Raw genomic sequence first — 23,329 nt, forward strand, 5'->3', positions numbered from 1 at the left:
CAAAAAATTACCAGACAGGATTAAAAGGATGAAGAATATAGTGAATTTAATATTAGCATGGCAAAAATTGTGCAGGATAGTAAAGATTGATTTCTATTTTTCAAAACATCTTCCAATTAAGGATAATCCCTAAATTTTGATTAGCTCTACGATATGTAGAAAGTGGCAAACAAAAGGACTTACTCACATATCAATTAATAGATGAAGATAAGAAATGTATTCAGGACTTTCATTTTATGAAGAATAAATATGGTTGTTCAAATACACAATTTTTTATTTATCTTCAATTGCGGCATTACTGTAATAACATGGGCAATACAATCTATAATATAGGAAATTGGGATATTTTAAACCCAATAATAAATGTATTTACACAAGGGAATATTGTCTGTTCTCTCTTGTATAAGAAACTTAATGACCAAAAAAGAATTAAATATATTGATGAATCAATCAATAAATGGTTGAGACTTTTTCCTGATTTAGAGATAATAAAGGAAGATATAAATTTTAGTATGAATAGTTGATAACTTTGTTATCAAGTTGGAGAGAGTCACAAACAAAAATATTATATCACTCCTATTTAACCCCGTGCCTGATGGCTAAATGGAAAAATTCTCAAGATATTTTTTGTAAAAAATATAGATACAAACAGGCAGATATAATACATTGTATGTTTCTTTGCCCTAAAATAAATAGTTTCTGGCTAAAGATAAATTATTGGATTAAAAAAAAAAAAGTCAAATAGATGTAACCTTTACATCAATGGAAATGATCATTTTAGTCAAAGGAGAAGAATATAGGGAACAGACTAGCTTTTTAAATACTAAATATTTAGTAGGCAGGAATGTAATACTTAAGAGATTGGAAGTCTAAAAAAAATCCAAGCATACAGCTATTTTTGAAGAGACTACATCAACAATTGATTTATGAACAATATGATATAGATAGACAATCTGAAAAACAAATTGCTAATTTTTTTGGAAAATGGGAAGTGTACATAAGATCTTTAGATTTGCCAATACAACAATTGATAATTAAAGTTTTTAGAGTTATCTATATATACAAGAAGAACAGCTTAAAGGGAACTGGTTGTTTAATTGAGAGTATGGGGGAAAAGAGAGGAACCTCCCTTCCCTCCGTTTTATTTTTAATTATTTCTGTGTTTGTTTATGTTTTTGTTCTGTTTTGCTTGTCCGGTAAACATACTGTGTTTAAAAAGCTAAGTTACTACAGTACAAGGATGAATATAATAATCCTAAGCTACATTATCACATAGATTTAGAGTTAATATGAATGGTGAAAAGGGTGAAGTTGGGAAGAAGGGAGAAGAAAAGGAAAAGACAAAATAGGGGAGCTAATTATAATTCTTTTTTTTTTTTCTCCCTAAAGTTTGCACATTTGTCTTGAGTATATTAAATATGATGTAATAGAAATTTAAGAAACAAATTTCTAACTCGATGTTATAAGGACAAAAATTGACCTAGGCTTCCTATATTATGTTGATTCTGTTATATTTGTTGTAAATATTGGTAATATTACAGAAAAGAAGGGGCATATATGAAGAGAATTTTATTTGATATGTGAATTAATCATTTTTGGATTATATTTTCTTTATGAGTCTTATGTTGTAAGCTATATGTGGACCCCTTAATAAATAAAAATTTGAAAAAAAAATTACAAAGACAGCAAACAACTTTAAGGATGCACTGAAATTTAGGCCACCAAAACTTTGGCTAGAAATGTGCACTGCGCATTTTGGCCGAAAGAGGACCAAAACGGCCGAAAATGAGCCACCCCTAGTAACCCCCCCCTGGACCGCTTTATCCGTGGGCCCCCTGGTCACTGCAGTCCTCTCTCAGTAAAGGGGGCCCATTCTGTGAAACATGCTGGCTATTCCGCACACGGTCTGGCCCTGGAGACTCCAGATTTACTTGTGGCAGGTCTTCCCACACTTAGAATTTCTCATTGTAGCCCTGCCCTTAAGGAAATAAGAGAACAGACATGTCTTGCATTCTGTCACTTATGAGCATGCGCTAAACAGACTTACTGTCGCTGGCATTATCTGAACACTAAACCAGATCATGTTACTATAGAGGTTTAATGACATTGAGCTATATGCCTTCCCTACAGAGGCCCCGTCCTCATTGTAGGGCTGTGACAGGAAGCAATGGACACTGCACACATTAAATTAAAAATAAGAAATAAAAGGTAACATTCTTTTTTTTTAAATGGGAAATAATACATAGTGCGATGATTTTAAATTAAGTATAACCCACTGATTGGTGCTTTTTTATTACAACAACAAAACAGACTGTTAAACATTCCTTTAAGGGGAAAAATATTTACAAAACAGTGACCTCTTAAGTCCTATCATTCATCTAGTACAATAAAGAAGGGCATAACTTTTTTCCATAGAAGGGTGTATGGTGCACTAAACCAATTTTTCTCAATTCTTGTCCACAGGACTCATTAACCCCTTGTGTCATTTTGACATAGGCAGTACATCACACAGTACTTTGCCTAGCGAACTATGTTGATGTAGAAACTATGTTCAACACAGAGGTGCCTGTTGCAGTCCCTGCTGTTAGCTTAGACAGTGGGAACTGCAACCAGTGAGCAGAAGATATCTCTCTTCTGATTGTGATGCCTGACCATATGAAGCCAGATTGCCTATCTTTACAGAGAGTGACACTGTCTGTGTCACTCTCTGTATGCTGTGTGGCATGGAAGGAGGGAGGCCTGAGGATCAGTCCAGAAAAGGAAGGGAAGGGACAGTTTGGGGTTCCTTACACTACAGAAAAAAATATTATGAAGGGAGAGGGAGGGATGAGGTCATACACTACAGAAAATTATGGGCTGGAGAGGGACCCTACACTACAAAAAAGTAATTTCTTGGAGGAGGAAGTGGGGAGGGTGAGGGGACACCTACACTAGAGAAAAGTATACAAAATAAATAATATTAAAAAAAATCAGTTTGCTTCTGTCATACTGGATGCCAGTAACAAACATGGCGGTGGACAGTTGGAAGGTAAAAGAGCTGTTGGAGGGGGATCAGGAAAGTGGGAGGGATGCCTACACTACAGAATTTTTTTGTGTATGATAGTATTTGGTGGCCATTTAATGGCATCAAATATACCAAAATGGGCCTGTCCAGCTGCAGGTTAAAAAAAAAAAAAAAAAAGGAAAGAAATGAACAGCAGCCAATATCAGCAGAGCTGACGTCATGAACTGTAATCTCATGAGATTTCATTGTAAACTTCTTTAAACTGAATAGAGAAATAACATGAGTGTGCATGAGGCATGCTCCCTTGCAAGTCTTGAGACAGGCATACGGATTTGCTGTTTAAGGTCCTTTACTATGGGGTGTAAATATGGAAAAGTGGTAAACCAAGTGCCAAGGAAAGGATACACATTTGGCTCTGAACACAAGGTTACCTAACCAACCAAGAGAAGAATATACAGATAGAGGTGGTGTACAGAGCGCCTAAAATCTGAAGGCTAAAGTGACTATAGTGTAGAAAGTCTCTTACAGTATCTAGTACTAAAGGACGGTGATATAGATTTAAACATTTAATACATCAAAATAGAATTAAAATCATGGATGCATGAATACAATAAAACAAAGACATCAAAGCAAATGACATTAAAACTGTGTAACATATGTTGTAGACAACCTCAATCAAGATTGTACAGTGATGGTCTGCTCGTCAGCAAGTATGATAGCACTATCATAGTATGGCAGTGGGTCCCTTCCAGTCCCGATTAAGGAATCCTTTACAAAAAGGTGATCATATACAAAAGCGTGTGTGCCAAAAAGTATATAACACTGGGAACAAAGGAATTGCAGGCTGTACCCGTAGAGTTAAGGTTAAAAATCCAAACAATTTATTTCAGGGCTAAAGTGCCCACATCGGAACAACTGTTCTGATGTAGACAAATTGAAACCACGCGATCATGCACACGATCGCGAGATTTCAATTATTGGATCGTGTCTGGGGGGCATTCCTACAACCCTAGGAACGCCCCCAAGACCACAATTAAGTCCTGACAGCACAGAAGGCTTCAGGACAGCCATTAGCTATGACGTTCTATTCCGTCATAACGGCTTTAAAGCCCAGTCTAATTATGACGGAATAGAACGGCATAACGGCTTTAAAAAGGTTAAACATTGTTTAAACAACAAACGTTGATTTCTAAAGCACACACAGAAAAAAAAGTTTACAACCTCAGCACACAGGAGCTTCCTCTGATGCGTTTCCTGTTTAGAACAAGCACTTCATCAGGGATAACAGCTGATTCCCTTCCGAAAATTTAAACCTTCAAATTTTAACCCCTTAATACCGCAATACGTAACCTGTTGGTAATATCTAACTAATTTATAAATAAAATGTTAAATAAGATTTCAGGCAAGGGATAACCAATATGATATACAAAAACCTAAAGGTAAGAATATTCAATTCTTAAAAATATATATACAATATATCACATGTTTCACTACACAAAGAAATGTTAGTTCTCAAAAATAATTGGTTATGGAGTGAGTAAGGAGAGAGATAAATCCATACAACACAAAAACGTAAATTATGTAAATTATAAATATAGCCTTAAGTATATATATTCACACAGTAGATACTTATATACTCATTTTTATGTATAGTGGGCAAAACCATCTTAATAGTTATTTTTACTTAATTTACTAGTTGTCACATTACAATAAACTTATGAACAATGAGGAAATCAATGGTTTACTCTTCAACCCTTAATTTATGTATGGACCACCAAATCTAATTCCATAGCTCATAGCTTTATCCAATCCACTGACATAGTTCTATATAGAACTATGTTCCTATGAAAAGTTTAAGATCCCAAATTTTTTGATGCCTTTAGGATAACCAGTTTGAAGTTTATGTATCCAAAGGTCTTCTTTTTTGTTAAGCTTAGCTGGTCTATCCCCCCTGTTTTTTTCTTAGGAACACAATCTATGGCTTGAAATTCAAATAATGACAGAACATAGTTCAGTGCAGCATCATCAAAGACATATCCAGGTCTGTGACTAAAAAAATGTTTTGCCACAGGGGTCTTGGGCTCAGTCGCCTCTAAAGATAGTAAATGCTCCCAGATACGATCCTTGAGAGGTCTGACAGTTCTGCCTGTATATTGACAACCACAAAGTTTGCAATATATAAGATAAACCCCAAAACTAGATAGACATGTTAGATGATGGTAAATCCTAAATCCTTTTTTGGATCTTAAAATAAAAATAGATCATACCAATCAAGTCTTGCTCACGGAAGCGTTCAGGAAAGACATTGCAGGTAATACAATTTTGAGATAAGAATCACACCATCGAACCATCTTAAGAAAGCAATTCCCAAGGGTCAATTTATGAGGCTCCGTGGAAATTGCAGTAACCTTAAAGAGACACTGTAACCAAAATTTTTCTTTCGTGATTCAGATTGAGCATGAAATTTTAAGCACATTTCTAATTTACTCCTATTATAAAATTTTCTTCATTCTCTTGGTATCTTTATTTGAAATGCAAGAATGTAAGTTTAGATGCCGGCCCATTTTTGATGAACAACCTGGGTTGTCCTTGCTGATTGGTGGATAAATTCATCCACCAATAAAAAAGTGCTGTCCAGAGTACTAAACCCAAAAAAAGCTTAGATGCCTTCTTTTTCAAATAAAGATAGCAAGAGAACGAAGAAAAAATGATAATAGGAGTAAATTAGAAAGTTGCATGCTGAGGTGTTCCGGAAGGGGTGGAGCGTAGACACACCTGCTCCTGGTCGGCGTTCAGGTGAACGCAGGAGAGAAAAAAAACTACCCCTAAGCTTTCAGCCACATAGCCCGCAGAATTCTGTGTTTGTTTTCTGGGGTTTTACTGTAGTGGCGAAGTAGAGTACAAATTACTCGAAGACAAGCTGGAAAAACCTACCTGGCCGATAACGGCATGCGGCTATACCGCATTTTTGCCTGACTTTCGAGGTGCAGGAGCGAGGCCGCTATAAGCAGAGGATAATACCTTGGGAGAACACTGTTTCCGGAGCAGCAGTGTGGCTGAGACCGGCTGTAGACAATTGCTCCCCTGGTTGGAACAGATACGGCAGGGCTCGCAGAGGACGTGCTCACGGAGTACAGGTGCGAGACCGCTACAAGCAGAGGATAATACCTTGGGAGAACAGTGTTTCCGGAGCAGCAGTGTGGCTGAGACCGGCTATCGACAACCGTTCCCCTGGCTGGAACAGATACGGCAGGGCTCACAGAGGACGTGCTCACTGAGTACAAGAAGCTCAAGCTGGTCCGACGGGAGGACTGAGCCCCTGACGATAGGTGACAACTGAGGTCCGGGCTCTGACATCATCCATCTGTTAAAACATAAAAGACGGTGTGCATAACTGAGGCTGGACGGCTGAAGGAAAGAGCTGCTTACGTCCGGAGGCCAACCTAGGAGAACTCAGCTCCAGGATTAGTCACGGTTGCGCTCAGGTGCAATCCAGGTACAGGATACAGCAGTGAATGAGCTGGCCAAATTGGATCTATAGATGCTCAGCAGAGTAAATGGAAACCTGACAGAACCACAGATAAAAACGGCAGCCTGGTTTAAGTAATCTAGCGAGCCTCAGAAGCGCAAGTATTGACTTTTTTCTTCCTTTGTCTCCCCCTTTGGTATAACGGGTCATGTTGCTAGATGTCTTCCCCGAAGATGCCCCTGTATAAACTTTGGTAAAGTCATTTTTATTTTTCACCTTTTTCCCTAAAGAGGACAGTTGAATACTACTATATCAAACATTATAAAGGGAAGGAAGGTGGCTGGTAGCATTGACTTAAGTGCACGAGACTTTGTTGTGGAACTAACTTTGAATCATAAGGGGAATTGTGTTTTTGCTTGTTGTAAGGAGTAAGAAGAGGGGAAGAAGAAGAAGGAAAGAGGAAGGGGAGAAAAGATAGAAAGAAGGAGGGAGAATCCATTAATTACCAGGATCCTTTCAAGGAAAAAATATTTTGTATATCAAGTCTGGAAAAGTATAAGATGTTTAAAAAAAGGGTTATATTGACCCATTAAAGTTTCTAAAATAGATAGTGAATCAGGGTCAGCAAATAATGATATGTATGTATAACATTGTTTTGTTCCTTAGAAGAATCTAGGTGTTTGGTAAAAGTAAATTATAAGGATTCTACATCTATGTTTAGACATAGCAAAGCTCAGATTGATATATTTCTGCTGTATAGGCTTTAAGTATTCTGTTTTATATATACTGGTTGGTGTCCTGGAGGAGGAAGGAGTAGGATTGTTTGAAGGCTAGGCTCTAGTGCCAGGCATTTTAGGTTATAAGCATATTTAGACTATTGTCTGGCGGTATTGTTTTGTTGTTGTTTTTTCTTTTTTTTTTCTTTTATTCATAGTTTTTGCCTGCATATATACGCACGAGCACCACCTTAACACTTTTTGACAATTTTGTATATATATATATATACTATATACTACACTTTTTTTTTTCTTTTTTCTTTTTTTTTTTTTCTCACATTTAGATATTTAGAAGGTTTTGTCACACTTCACATTCAGTCACCAAATACACCCTCACACTTATCACTGGCAGTAATCACACGATTACCCAATCACTTTTTCTTTCCTTTAAATGGAAAGATTTGTCTCACAAGGCAGACAAAGTTCACCAATAATGCCTTCCAAATCCAGAGAAAAAAAAGGTATTAAGATCCCTGAGGCCAGTTCTGAGGCCATGAATGAATCCGCAAATGATGCACCAATATTATTAGCCCAAATAAATTTGCTTTTCACACCTCAATTTGAGGCAATCAAAAAAGATCTCTCTAACATCTCTACAAATTTAGATATTCTTACAGTCGAGGTAAAACAATTTTCTGCTAGATTAACAGAAGCAGAAAATAGAATTTCAGATGTAGAAGATTTAGTAAATAATCATGATAATATATTAGCTAAACAAGAATCCAAGATTCAAAATTTACAATCTCGCCTTGAAGACATGGAGGATCGCTCCAGGCGGAACAATGTGAGAGTAGTGGGTCTCCCAGAGATAGCTGAGTTTGAAAATTTGTTAAATTTTGCTGCTAACAGTTTACCTCAGTTACTAGGTTTTCCCCCCTCTAAGTTGCCATTACAGATAGAGAGAGCACATAGGGTGGGCCCAAGGAAATATAATGAAGATGGCTCGTTAAGAAATAGAGTATGTTTATTTAAGGTTTTAAGGTTTCAAGACAAAGTTGAGTTGCTTAAGCTTTACAGGAAAACCGATACATTTACTATAGCAAATAAAAGAGTTTTCTTATTTCAAGATTTTTCAAATGAGACAGCCTCAAAGAGGAGAAATATGGCCCCCTATTGTTCACAATTAATAGACAAAGGTGTAAAAGCACACATGGTATACCCAGCTAAAATCATTATAGAAAAGGATGGTATAAGGAGAAACCTTAATACTATAATGGAAGCTAAAGATTTTCTAGCTAATATGGAAACCTCTCAGAAATAGAGGGAAAGCTCAATAATGGAGAAAAATAAGGCGAAGAGAGTTAAGGCTTTATGAATATTATCCAAGACAGGTTTTTTTTTTTTTTTTTTTTTTTTTGTTGACTTGTGTGCTCTCTCCCTGCCCCCCCCCCCCTCCTCCCCTCATGCAGTGGAATTTAGGATCTTAGTTTTTTGCATATGACAGAGTTATGTAACAATTTTAAGATATTATCCTGGAATGTCGGTGGTATTTCTTCACCGGCCAAACGTAAACTGATTATAAGAACACTGGGTAGATCTTCTCCCAGTATTGTTTGTCTTCAAGAAACCCACCTAAAAAATAGTGAAATAGTCAAATTAAAATCAAAATGGGTGGGAGAAGTTTTGGGAGCGCCTTGTAAAGGTAGAAAAAGCGGAGTGGCGATTTTGTTTAATAAAAATTTGACTTATAATGTTACGAACATTGAGATGGATAGGGATGCCAGATATATAATTGTTCAGGTCCAAATAAATAACACAAAACTAATAATATGTAATGTATATGGTCCTAATGGTTTTTCCCCCTCATTTTGGGACAATATGAAAGTTAAACTATTCCCACATATTAAACATAATCTCATTATAGCTGGAGACTTCAATATGTGTTTATATCCTGATCTAGAGAGATTAAACATAGACCATCGAGCCCGATATAATAGACAAGCCAAATATTTTAAAAACTTTTGTACTCATTTAAAATTAATTGATACATGGAGGACCAAAAATCCAGATAAAATTCAATTCACCTGTGAATCTAAGTCATTTAAAACCTTTTCACGAATAGATTTTATTTTAATTTCTGAATCTCTGTCTATTTCTAAATCTCAGGCCCATATAAATGATATAATGATCTCCGATCATGCAATCATTTCACTTCATTTTGATGCATTAGTGAAAACTAAAAATAAAGTAAATACTTTCTTCTTTCCTAGGCATCTATACAAGGATATTAGATTTAATAACTGGTTAAGACAGAAGTGGAAAGATTATTGCACATTAAACATAGCTCAATATAATCCGATTGAGAACTTCTGGGAGGCATCTAAGGCTGTCATAAGAGGAGAGATTAATGCCTATATATTCGCTAGAAAGAAAAAAGCAGAGATTAATGAGAAACAATTGACGAATTGTGTCAGGAACACATACAGGAGCTTTTTTAATAATCGTTGTAATGAAAATTGGAGGAGATATACTAAGGCCCGGCAGGAAAGAGATATTATACTAAAACGGAAAGCGCAAGAAGAGGAAACTAGATTAAATATGCATTTTAGGGCTTTTCATGGATGCTCAGCTAAATATTTAGCAATGTTAGTTAGAAATAGAAAGAAAAAAAACTACATACTAGCAGTAAAAGAGAAGGAGACAAGATATACTGATAACTTAGATATTATTAGGGTTTTTTATGATTATTACCAGAATCTATACACTGAGAAAAAAAGTGATTTATTAAATCAGGAAAATTTTTGGGTTAAAATACAAATCCCGAAAATAATTGAGGAGAAGTTAATTTTGTTGAATGCTCCTATATCTCTGGAGGAAGTAATAGAGGCAATAAAAAAAGCTAAATTGAATAAAGCTGCAGGCCCAGATGGCTTCCCAGCAGAATATCTGAAAATGTTAATAGAGGATATATCACCTACTCTACAAAAGCTTTATAATAACTATTTTATATCTAATATGCCTATTTCAAATTATTTCTCAGCAGCTAACATCTCATTAATCCTAAAAAAGGGAAAAGACCCAGAAGATCCTGCCTCATATAGGCCTATTTCAGTATTGAATGCTGACTATAAAATATTAACCTCTATAATAGCTGGTAGGCTTGCTCAGTGTCTCCCTGACATTATACACTCAGATCAAGCCGGTTTTATGATAAATAGGAACTCCTCAAAAAATATTCGAAAATTGGTTACATATATGGATTACATATGGTCTATAAAGGGAACAAAGAATCCTCAATTGATTCAGGATCTAGCTATTCTTACACTTGATGCCGAAAAGGCGTTTGATTCGATTAATTGGGAATACCTTTTTAGCGCAGTGTCACAGTTTGGGCTGCAAAATCAATTTCTCTGTTTTATTCGTAATCTTTATAAGAATCCTATCTCCTACTTGCTCGTTAATGGGGCGCTCTCCCCGAAAATTATAATGGGCAGAGGTACGAGACAGGGCTGCCCATTATCGCCACTCTTGTTTAATCTAGCTCTGGAGCCTCTAGCAATCTGGCTCAGGGATGTAATATTAGGAATAAAGATAGGACCGACTAGTTTAAAAGTACTGCTATATGCAGATGATTTGTTGATTTTTCTTCAGAATACTAAATATTCAATTCCATTAATTGTAGATACCTTACAGTTTTTTTCCTCATTTTCAGGTTATAATATAAATTGTAATAAGAGTGAAATATTGTGGTTAAATAAAACAAATACAAGCCTTCAAGAGATCCCGTTCAAAATTACAGAAACTCTTAACTATTTAGGGCTTAAACTTAGCTCCAATCCTAATAAATGGTATCCAGCAAATCTCTCTCCTCTGATTCAAAAAATTATTACGGATTTGAAGTTATGGACAACTTTCCCTTTATCTTTATCAGCACGAGTAAATCTAATCAAGACTATTGTCTTTCCTAGACTATTATATCCATTGCAAAATCTTCCTCTTTTTATTAATACACAAGATCAAAGGAGAATAAATTCTGCCTTTTCTAACTTTATTTGGAAAGAAAAGAAACCCAGAATAGCGCTAAAAAGGATATCCCAACCATATAGAATAGCAGGGCTTGCATTACCTAACATTCATCTTTATAATCTATCTGTTCTAGTTAAAATAGCGATTGAATGGTTGACAGGTGTAAATGGGGTGGTATCGAATGATATGGAAAGCTTTCTTGCATATCCCTTTTCCCTTAAAGCTATCTTACACTGTTTGCCAAAAAAATTACCTGCTAATATAGACTGTTTAATTTCTCTTAAAAATATTGTTATAGCCTGGCATAAATTATGTAGTATACTTGATATGGGCCCATGCTATTCAGAGTATTTACCTATCACAGGTAATCCAGGTTTTACACCAGGAATTAACCAAGATATCTTTAGAAAATGGTCAGACAAGGGGCTGAAATGCATAGGCCAAGTATTAGATAGTGACAGGTATATGGTCTCCTTTGAAACCCTCTCCCAATTATTTGACCTACCCAGAACTAATTTTTTCGCATATCTTCAATTAAGACATTATATTGATGACATGAGGAGGGGTAGGAATCAATTTAAGGAATGGACGGATATTAAAGTATATATATGCCAATATATAGCTGGTTTCACATCCATCTCTCTGTTATATGATATCCTATTGGCCAAGCAGAGCCTGATTTCGTACAACAAAACCTTTGATAAGTGGAAAGTTAATATTCCTAATTTGGATCTTTCAAGAATGAATACAAGTATATCAATTACAAGAAATTTGGTTATATCCATGAGCTGGAAAGAATCCCATATTAAACTTATCAATAATTTCTATATAACCCCGGCCCGGTTAATGAAAATGTTTCCATCACAAGTAGCAACTTGTCCACGTTGTAATTTCCGGGAAGCAAATATCCTACACATGTTTTATTCCTGCCCTAAAATGAAGCAGGTTTGGGAAAAGGTAGTTTTTTGGATAAATAAACTCTACAAGATAAATATACATCTTACCATAGAATTAGTTATGTTTTTAAAAAGCCATACAGCTGACTTAGGTATCCAAGATAGAATACTAAATACACTTATATTATTGGTAAGACAGTTGATAGTAAAAAACTGGAAATCTACAGCTGCACCCTCATTATCCAGGATAATCAAAGAAACTCAAAACCAAATTTTATTCGAATCTTTTCATATTAAGAGTGTTAAGGAATATAAAATAAAAAGATTTATATTAGGTTGGTTACCTATAATTAAAACGTATACACCTCAGATCCAGAAACAAATATTGTACCCCTTTTTAAACTCTGAGACATTTGCAGAACTAGTTATTTTAGATATATTTCCACCAAGTTGGTATTCTTCGTTTAGAGAAGTCCAATATACAAGTTGGTGGTGTATTCGTTCTTGAAAAATAAAATAAAAGAGGGAAAAGGAAAGAGAGGAAGAAAGAGGGGAAAGGGAAGGAAAAAAAAGGGAGAAAGAAAAAGGTGAGAGGGTATGGGAGGGGGTGAGAGGGGGAGGACCCTTCTCCTTTTTCCCTTTTTTTTTTTTTTTTTTTTTTTTCTTTCCCCCTGTTATTTTTTTTATTATTTTCATTTTTATTATTATTATTATTTTTATTTTATATAAATCCAAAGTAAAAGAAGCACATTTGGGTAGTTAGATTGAGAAATACAGAGACAATTTATCAGGAAAGGAGGAAGGGAAGGGAAAATATTTTTGCTTTTGTTTTCTTGTTTTCTTTTTTTTTTTTTTTTTTTTTTTTTCTCCCTGTTTCCTCCCCTGGTTATGTAATATGAAACAAAATGTAATGCAATTTGTAAGATGAACTGGTCTCTGAACTATAATTGTTTTTGTCTCAAATGTGCCTCATTTAATAAAGAATATATTTAAAAAAAAAAAAAAAAAAAGAAAGTTGCATGCTCTTTCTGAATTACAAAAGAAATTTTTTGGGTTCAGTGTCCCTTTAAGGATTTCGATAGACATGCTAAATATCTTAAAGATTGTCTAATTGATAGAGGCTACAGAAATAATACTCTTATGGAAACTCTTAATCAAGTAAGATCGATGGACAGAGAAAGTCTTCTAACTGATAAGTCCAGGGATACCACAATTGAAAAAAAGCCTAGTTTTTTCCACCCAATATAGTAATCAGCACCATAAAGTTTGTAATATAGTAGAAAAATATTTACCTATTCTCGGAAAAGAACCTTCATTAACAAATATAACTACCCAAGGAGTAAAATTTGTATCTAGGAGAGCCAAAACAATAGGTCAGTTTGTTAGTAGAAATTTTTCTGATTCTAATACATCATTAACAACAACAAAAAATTGTCTTAGAAAAAAGAATGGCACATTCAAGTGGTGTTAGACCTTGTAAATGTTGACACTATGTAAAGATGGGAGATATATTTCTCTCTAATGAGACCAAGTGTGAATTTAGGATTTACCATCATCTAACATGTCTATCTAGTTTTGTGGTTTATCTTATCTCTTGCAAACTTTGTGGCTGTCAATATACAGGCAGAACTGTCAGACCTCTCAAGGATCGTATCCGGGAGCACTTAGTATCTTTAGAGGCGACTGAGCCCAAGACCCCTGTTGCAAAACATTTTTTTAGTCACAGACCTGGATATGTCTTTGATGATGCTGCACTGAACTATGTTCTGTCGTTATTTGAATTTCAAGCCATAGATTGTGTGCCTAAGAAAAATACAGGTGGGGATAGACTAGCTAAGCTTAACAAAAAAGAAGCCCTTTGGATACATAAACTTCAAATTGGTTATCCTAAAGGCATCAATAAAATTTGGGATCTTAAACTGTTCATAGGAACATAGTTCTATACAGATAAAGTTATGAGCTATGGAATTAGATTTGGGGGTCCATACACAAATTAAGGTTTGAAGAGTAAATCATTGATTTCCTCATTGTTCATAAGTTTATTGTAATGTGCCAACTAGTAAATTAAGTAAAAATAACTGTTAAGATGGTTTTGCCCACTATACATAAAAATTAGTATATAAGTATCTACTGTGTGAACATATATACATAAGGCTATATATATAATTTACATAATTTACGTTTTTGTGTTGTATGGATTTATCTCTCTCCTTACTTACTCCATAACCAATTATTTTTGAGAACTAACATTTCTTTGTGTAGTGAAATAACGTGATATATTGTATATATATTTTTATGAATTGAATATTTTTACCTTAGGATTTTGTATATCATATTGGTTATCCCTTGCCTGAAACCTTATTTAACATTTTATTTATAAATTAGTTAGATATTACCAACAGGTTACGTATTGAGGCATTAAGGGGTTAACATTTGAAGGTTTAACTTTTCGGAAGGGAATCAGCTGTTATCCCTGATGAAGTGCTTGTTCTAAGCAGGAAACGCCTCGGAGGCAGCTCCTGTGTGCTGAGGTTGTAAACTTTTTTCTGTGTGTGCTTTTGAAATCAATGTTTGTTGTTTTAACAATGTTTAAATAAATTGTTTGGATTTTTAACCTTAACTCTACGGGTACAGCCTGCAATTCCTTTGCTCTCTTTGAATGGTGAATTGTTATGTTTACAGCGTCCGGAAAAATCGCTGTTTAACCCCTTAACGACCAAGGACGTACGCCACACGTCCTCAAAAAAAATACAGTTAATGACCGAGGACGTGTGGCGTACGTCCTTGGTCTGGAAAGCAGCTGGAAGCGATCCTGCTCGCTTCCAGCTGCTTTCCGGTTATTGCAGTGATGCCTCGATATCGAGGCATCCTGCAATAACCCCCCTTGGCCATCCGATGCAGAGAGAGCCACTCTGTGGCCCTCTCTGCACCGGACATCGGTGGCCGGTATCGTTGGTGGGTGGGAGCAAGTCTGGGAGGCGGGTGGGCGGCCATCGATGTGCCGGGTGGAGTGGAGGGGGGCGGGATCGGGTATGGGACATACGGGGGCGCGCACGGGAGCGCGCGCGTGCACGGGGGTGGCGGGCGGGCGCGTGCACGGGGTGGGAGCGGGAGGGAACCGCTACACTGCAGAAAAAAAAAGTTAAGAAAAGTTTAAAAAAAAAACAAATAAAAAAATAATAATGCTCATCTAAGGGTTCCTGAAGGGGTGGGGGGTTGGTCTTGGGGGGGGGGGAAAGCTACACTACAGAAAAGGGCAAAAAAAAAAAAAAATCATACTTTTTTTTACTAAACTGGGTACTGGCAGACAGCTGCCAGTACCCAAGATGGCGCCCATTAAGGCAGAGGGGGAGGGTTAGAAAGCTGCTTGGTGGGGGATCAGTGAGGTTAGGGGCTAAGGGGGGATCCTATACAGCAGCATATGTAAATATGCCACACACAAAAAAAAAGCCCAAATATAGCTTTTATTTTACTACTGGCAGAGTTTCTGCCAGTACTTAAGATGGCGGGGATAATTGTGGGGTGGGGGAGGGAAGAGAGCTGTTTGGGAGGGATCAGGGGGTCTGATGTTTTAGGTGGGAGGCTGAGCTCTACACTAAAGCTAAAATTAACCCTGCAAGCTCCCTACAAGCTACATAATTAACCCCATCACTGCTAGCCATAATACACGTGTGATGCGCAGCGGCATTTGGCGGCCTTCTAATTACCACAAAGCAACGCCAAAGCCATATATGTCTGCTATTTCTGAATAAAGGGGATCCCAGAGAAGCATTTACAACCATTTGTGCCATAATTGCACAAGCTGTTTGTAAATGATTTCAGTGAGAAACCTAAAATTGTGAAAAATTTAACGTTTTTTTTAATTTGATCGCATTTGGCGGTGAAATGGTGGCATGAAATATACCAAAATTGGCCTAGATCAATACTTTGGGTTGTCTACTACACTACACTAAAGCTAAAATTACCCCTAAAAGCTCCCTACATGCTCTCTAATTAACCCCTTCACTGCTGGGCATAATACACGTGTAGTGCGAAGTGGCATTTGGCAGCCTTCTAATTACCAAAAAGCAATGCCAAAGCCATATATGTCTGCTATTTCTGAACAAAGGGGATCCCAGAGAATAATTTACAATAATTTAAGCCATAATTGCACAAGCTGTTTGTAAATAATTTCAGTGAGAAACCAAAAGATTGTGAAAAAATTAGTGAAAACGTGAACAATTTTTTGTATTTAATCGCATTTGGCGGTGAAATAGTGGCATGAAATATACCAAAATGGGCCTAGATCAATACTTTGGGATGTCTACTAAAAAAAAATATATACATGTCAATGGATATTCAGAGATTCCTGAAAGATATTAGTGTTCTAATGTAACTAGCGCTAATTTTGAAAAATAATGGTTTGGAAATAGCAAAGTGCTATTTGTATTTATGGCCCTATAACTTACAAAAAAAGCAAAGAAGATGTAAACATTGGGTATTTCTAAACTCAGGACAAAATTTAGAAACTATTTAGCATGGGTGTTTTTTGGTGGTTGTAGATATGTAACAGATTTTGGGGGTCAAAGTTAGAAAAAGTGTGTTTTTTTCCATTTTTTCCTCATATTTTATAATTTTTTTATAGTAAATTATAAGATATGATGAAAATAATGGTATTTTTAGAAAGTCCATTTAATGGCGAGGAAAAACGGTATATAATATGTGTGGGTACAGTAAATGAGTAAGAGGAAAATTACAGCTAAACACAAACACCGCAGAAATGTAAAAATAGCCTTGGTCCCAAACGGACAAAAAATGGAAAAGTGCTCTGGTCACTAAGGGGTTAAGGCCAGTCAGGCTATCTATAGTTAAGATTAAGGGGTTAAAAGGACATGCTACTATGTTTCTATCAGGAGGCCGTCCATGTGAATTGCATGTACAATTATAGCTGCAAGTTTGATCCACAGAGGTGCACCGAGGCAAATCGTCTCTGTCTTTTGTTCCCTTACCTGCGGATAGTAAGTAGGACCAGTTTGAAAACAAGTAGGCTAACCGATGACTGGGCACATTAGAAGATATCAGGGTAAAACTTTGAAATACATATTAATGGTAACACCGTTTAAACATTTATTGTGGACACTTGACATTGAATTTACTTGTTTGGGTTCACAGAGAGTTGCTACCTTTTTACATTCCGGCATTGCCTGTTATACAATCTTTTAAATGCATTTAGCCCCTGTGTCAACTTTGCCCTGAGTAAATTTCGGCTTAAAAGTATTATTGCATTGTGTCTAGAAAAAGGCCATTGAAAAAAACTTTTACTAGCCACAGCCATACCTAGCACTCTTTTGAAATGATGTGTATGATTGCTGAAATACTGGTATAACACTGAGAATCTATTTAAAGAACATTCCTTGATCCTAATAAAAAAAAGTAAATAGTGAAAAATGAAATCAAGAGAGTGAAATCAAAACTCTTGTGTGTGATTACTTAGGACATTGTGAGGTCAAATATCTTTCTTTTTTTACATAGAGATGTTCAGGTGATATTTTCTAGTCTGCTTTTTACAGCATCACTTTCAAGTGTTTCAACATTTGGGTATAATGTCCCTTTTAATAGACGTTTCCTTTACATAGTGGACTGCAATTGATGAAGCATTACACTTTATACATCTCACCATATCTAGCCCACGGCCTACCCTATTATAGCATAGCAGAAATGAATTGTCCAGCGAATTACAGTCATCAGTGTCAAATTAAATTAGTTAAATAAAGCAGATTAAATGTCCTGTGAATACACCACTTGCATGTAAAGACTACATCCCTATGTATTCTACTTGTTATTGAGCGCTTCAAGAACACACAAAACCACTTATTTGAAAGCCAAATATTTTCTTTCATGATTCAGACAGAGCATGCAAATTTAAGCAACTTTTTAATTTACTCCTATTATCAATTTTTCTTCATTCTCTTTTTATCTTTATTTGAAAAAGCAGAAATGAAAGCGTTGGAGCCGGCCTATTTTTGGTTCAGTACCCTGGATAGTGCTTGCTGATTGGTGGCTACATTTAGCCATCCAATCAGCAAGCGCAACCCAGGTTCTGAACCTAAAATGGTCCGGCTCCAAAGCTTTTTTGCTGCTTTTTCAAATAAAGATACCAAGAGAACAAAGACAAATTGATAATAGGAGTAAATTAGAAAAGTTGCTTAAAATTGCATGCTCTATCCGAATCATGAAAGAAAAAATGCGGGTTTAATATCCCTTTAACCCCTTAAAGGAACAGTCTACACCAGAATTTTTATTGTTTTAAAAGATAGATAATCCCTTTATTACCCATTTCCCAGTTTTGCATAACCAACACAATTATAATAATATACTTTTAACCTCTGTGATTATCTTGTATCTAAGCCTCTGCAAACTGCCCCTTTTTTCAGTTCTTTTGACAGACTTGCAGTCTAGCCAATCAGTGCCTGCTCACAGATTACTTCACGTGCACGAGCGCAGTGTTATCTATATGAAATATGTGAACTAACACCCTCTAGTGGTGAAAAACTGTTAAAATGCAATCTGAAAGAGGTGGGCTTCAAGGTCTAAGAAATTAGCATATGAACCTCCTAGGTTAAGCTTTCAACTAAGAATACCAAGAGAACAAAGCAAAATTGGTGATAAAAGTAAATTGGAAAATTGTTTAAAATTACATGCTCTATCTGAATCATGAAAGTTTATTTTGGCCTAGACTGTCCCTTTAACGACCAAGGACGTACGCCACACGTCCTCAAAAAAAAAAACAGTTAATGACCGAGGACGTGTGGCGTACGTCCTTGGTCTGGAAAGCAGCTGGAAGCGATCCTGCTCGCTTCCAGCTGCTTTCCGGTTATTGCAGTGATGCCTCGATAGAGGCATCCTGCAATAACCCCCCCTTGGCCATCCGATGCAGAGAGAACCACTCTGTGGCCCTCTCTGCACAGGACATCGTTGGCCGGTATCGTTGGTGGGTGGGAGCAAGTCTGGGAGGCTGGTGGGCGGCCATCGATGTGCCGAGTGGAGGGGGGCGGGATCGGGGGCGGGACAGACGGGGGCGCGCACGGGGGGCGGCGGGCGGGCGCGTGCACGGGGTGGGAGCGGGAGGGAACCGCTACACTGCAGAAAAAAAAAAAGTTAAGAAATGTTAAAAAAATATATATATTAACAAAATCAATTATGATCTAAGGGTTCTGGAAGGGGTGGGGGGTTGGTCTTGGGGGGGGGGAGCTACACTACAGAAAAGGGCAATAAAAAAAACACAAAAAAAAACATACTTTTTGTTACTAAACTGGGTACTGGCAGACAGCTGCCAGTACCCAAGATGGCGCCCATTAAGGCAGAGGGGGAGGGTTAGAAAGCTGTTTGGTGGGGGATCAGTGAGGTTGGGGGCTAAGGAGGATCCTACACAGCAGCATATGTTAATATGCCCAAAAAAATAAAAATAAAGCCCAAATATAGCTTTTATTTTAGCACTGGCAGAGTTTCTGCCAGTACTTAAGATGGCAGGGACAATTGTGGGGTGGGGGAGGGAAGAGAGCTGTTTGGGAGGGATCAGGGGGTCTGATGTTTTAGGTGGGAGGCTGAGCTCTACACTAAAGCTAAAATTAACCCTGCAAGCTCCCTACAAGCTACATAATTAACCCCATCACTGCTAGCCATAATACACGTGTGATGCACAGCGGCATTTGGCGGCCTTCTAATTACCACAAAGCAACGCCAAAGCCATATATGTCTGCTATTTCTGAATAAAGGGGATCCCAGAGAAGCATTTACAACCATTTGTGCCATAATTGCACACGCTGTTTGTAAATGATTTCAGTGAGAAACCTAAAATTGTGAAAAAGTTAACGTTTTTTTTAATTTGATTGCATTTGGCGGTGAAATGGTGGCATTAAATATACCAAAATTGGCCTAGATCAATACTTGGGGTTGTCTACTACACTACACTAAAGCTAAAATTACCCCTAAAAGCTCCCTACATGCTCCCTAATTAACCCCTTCACTGCTGGGCATAACACACGTGTAGTGCGCAGTGGCATTTAGCGGCCTTCTAATTACCAAAAAGCAACGCCAAAGCCATATAAGTCTGCTATTTCTGAACAAAGGGGATCCCAGAGAATAATTTAAGCCATAATTGCACAAGCTGTTTGTAAATAATTTCAGTGAGAAACCAAAAGTTTGTGAAAAAAATAGTGAAAAAGTGAACAATTTTTTGTATTTAATCGCATTTGGCGGTGAAATGGTGGCATGAAATATACCAAAATGGGCCTAGATCAATACTTTGGGATGTCTACTAAAAAAAAATATATACATGTCAATGGATATTCAGGGATTCCTGAAAGATATTAGTGTTCTAATGTAACTAGCGCTAATTTTGAAAAATAATGGTTTGGAAATTACAAAGTGCTACTTGTACTTATTGCCCTATAACTTGCAAAGAACATGTAAACATTGGGTATTTCTAAACTCAGGACAAAATTTAGAAACTATTTAGCATGGGTGTTTTTTGGTGGTTGTAGATGTGTAACAGATTTTGGGGGTCAAAGTTAGAAAAAGTGTGTTTTTTTCCATTTTTTCCTCATATTTTATATTTTTTTTATAGTAAATTATAAGATATGATGAAAATAATGGTATCTTTAGAAAGTCCATTTAAGGGCGAGAAAAACGGTATATAATATGTGTGGGTACAGTAAATGAGTAAGAGGAAAATTTCAGCTAAACACAAACACTGCAGAAATGTAAAAATAGCCTTGGTCCCAAACGGACAGAAAATGGAAAAGTGCTCTGGTCACTAAGGGGTTAAGGCCAGTCAGGCTATCTATAGTTTTTAGTTAATGGTTGAATCATATACAGCAACATATTTGTACAATGACAAATCAAGACCAACACTCATTCCACTCAAATATCACTTTGTCACAGTTTTGTGGAAGAGAATTATGGCACCATATCCTTGTGCACTTTCTACTGCAGGTCCCATTCTATCACTCAAACAGCAACATGTGCACGCCTCTCTCATGTAACGTAGACACAGTTAGCCACGCCCATTCCAACATACCACGCCCCACTTTGGCAAGCCACGCCCATGACTCAGCATCAGCTAAAGCGAAAAAGAGCAATAAATCAGCACTCGGCTGCATAAAGAACATGAAAACGCTTGGGCTTGTTATAGTGTTACCTTTCTCTGTACTACCCATGTCGACTCCTGTAATATGAATGGTAGCTTCCTGGCAAACACTCTCACTAAACCGGCAACTGACTCTCACAGTCTCCTTCCGGGGCTGGCAAAGGACGTTGTCACCAGCAGAGGATGCGGCTTACAGGGGGCGGGCATAGTGTTACAGGTTAGGGCACAAGCAACACGTGATTGGATTAGTCCATGTAACCTAGCAGGTGAAACCGTTTATTGTGCCTTGTACATATTCCGTCTGTGAGACGTTCTATGGCTGTAAGCGTTTGTCGTAGACCACGAGTCTTACGAGATAAATTGTTCTATGTTCCTATGGAGCTGTGTTTCTCTAATCATTATTAGAAGTCTTGCGACTAAAGTGCAAACACACCCAACCCCTCTGTTTTGCGCCGACCAAGGCTTGAAGCTGTTTTGTTTAGAAATGTTCTGGTATATTATTTATTGATTTTAAAAATGTTGTTTTCAGGTCTGGTGTGCAATATTGAATGAACTCAGTACGTACCTTGAGTTGAAGATTATACACTGCTTTGCATTTTATTTAATATTTATATATTGGTCCTTGTCAAACAGTAGAAAGTGAAAGTGAAAACAACATTTGCACTGTGTATTAAATCACTGTCATGGAGTGGGAATAATCACTCACTCACTGCGCAATTAGACTCATTCAATGCTCACAAAAAACGGACAGACCCTAGAAGCGGATGTACTAAAAGGAATGACAAGGGTGAATGACAAAATGGAATGCCCATAGACTATAATGGGATGTAACATTAAAAGTGTTGGAACAACAAAACTATGAGACATATCAGCTAGATATTTACCAGATATGTTCCCTGGGTACAGTATCATATTCTGAAAGTGAGATTAGGTCAGATTATAGCTGCTTTCTATTGAATGACAAGGGTACATGACAAAATGGAATGCCCATAGACTATAATGGGATGTAACATTAAAAGTTGGAACAACAAAACTATGAGACATATCAACTAGATATTTACCAGATATGTTCCCCATGTACAGTATCATATTCTAAAAGTGAGATTACTTCAGATTATAGCTGCTTTCTATGGAATGACAAGAGTGAATGACAAAATGGAATGCCCATAGACTATAATGGGATTACATTTAAAAGTGCTGTAGCAACAAAAAAAAGAGACATATCAACTAGATATTTAGCAGATATGTTCCCCAGGTACAGTAGCATATTCTGAAAGTGAGATGACTTCAGATTATAGCAGTTTATTATGGAATAACAAGGGTAAATGACAAGATGGAATGCCCTAGACCAGGGGTCGCCAGCCTGTAGGACCTCAGGGACCACTAAACTCACAATTTTGAATCCCGTGGACCACTAACATGATTTTTTTTTAAAAGGTACAAACCTCTATAATGTGTATACAGGTATACTCCGCTCATACAGCGGGTTAGGGACCGGAGCACCGCTGTAAAGTGAAACAAGGCAGTTTTAGCTTTCTTTTCACTTACCAGTGTGTTTAAAAACTTGAAAACGTGTTTTAACTAACTTATATTAGGGGTGCAATAGGGCTAAGTTTAGTTTACCACTAGCACAGCACAGTATTCAATTAGTATTCAAAAAATACTGTACCTGTAAAATAGTGACAATTACTGTAGTAAAATTTGCCAGACTATAGCACTGTTTCAATCATTGGAGGTTGAACTTCAGCCCCACAAAGCGCTGTAAAGTGAGGTATACCTGTATATATACATATACTGTACATAACTAGTATAACCATAGCTAAGTTTACATTATGTATATATTTACTCATTTTTAAGAATTATTTTTTGGAATTAATTAACTAAATGACAGAACTGAGAGAATACTTCCAAATGACAGATGAAGAGTAAGTGTCAACTTTTGAGCTGGAACAGAGAGGCAGTTGCGCAGTACTACACAATGTGCGTAGGGAGAGGCACTGTAGGGAGTTGTAGCGAGACAAGGGTGACACCATTAGAGTAGATTAATTCCTGCTTGATGGTGTCAAGGACCACCTACATCTTCTTGGGGAC

At 36.9% G+C, this 23,329-nt stretch overlaps 1 protein-coding gene across 1 annotated transcript in view; it reads right to left on the minus strand.

Annotated features, from left to right (window-relative positions):
• Positions 1–21,429, minus strand: part of BLMH (bleomycin hydrolase) — a 236,895-nt gene extending 215,466 nt beyond the window's left edge. The window contains exon 1 of the mRNA XM_053706144.1: positions 21,290–21,429. Coding sequence (XP_053562119.1) covers positions 21,290–21,308 — 19 coding nt within the window. The 5' untranslated portion in view covers positions 21,309–21,429. The remainder of the gene's footprint in view (positions 1–21,289) is intronic.
• Between the last annotated feature and the right edge of the window lie 1,900 nt (positions 21,430–23,329).

The sequence above is a fragment of the Bombina bombina genome, chromosome 3 (assembly GCF_027579735.1).
Source record: "Bombina bombina isolate aBomBom1 chromosome 3, aBomBom1.pri, whole genome shotgun sequence".
NCBI classification, from domain to species: domain Eukaryota; kingdom Metazoa; phylum Chordata; class Amphibia; order Anura; family Bombinatoridae; genus Bombina; species Bombina bombina.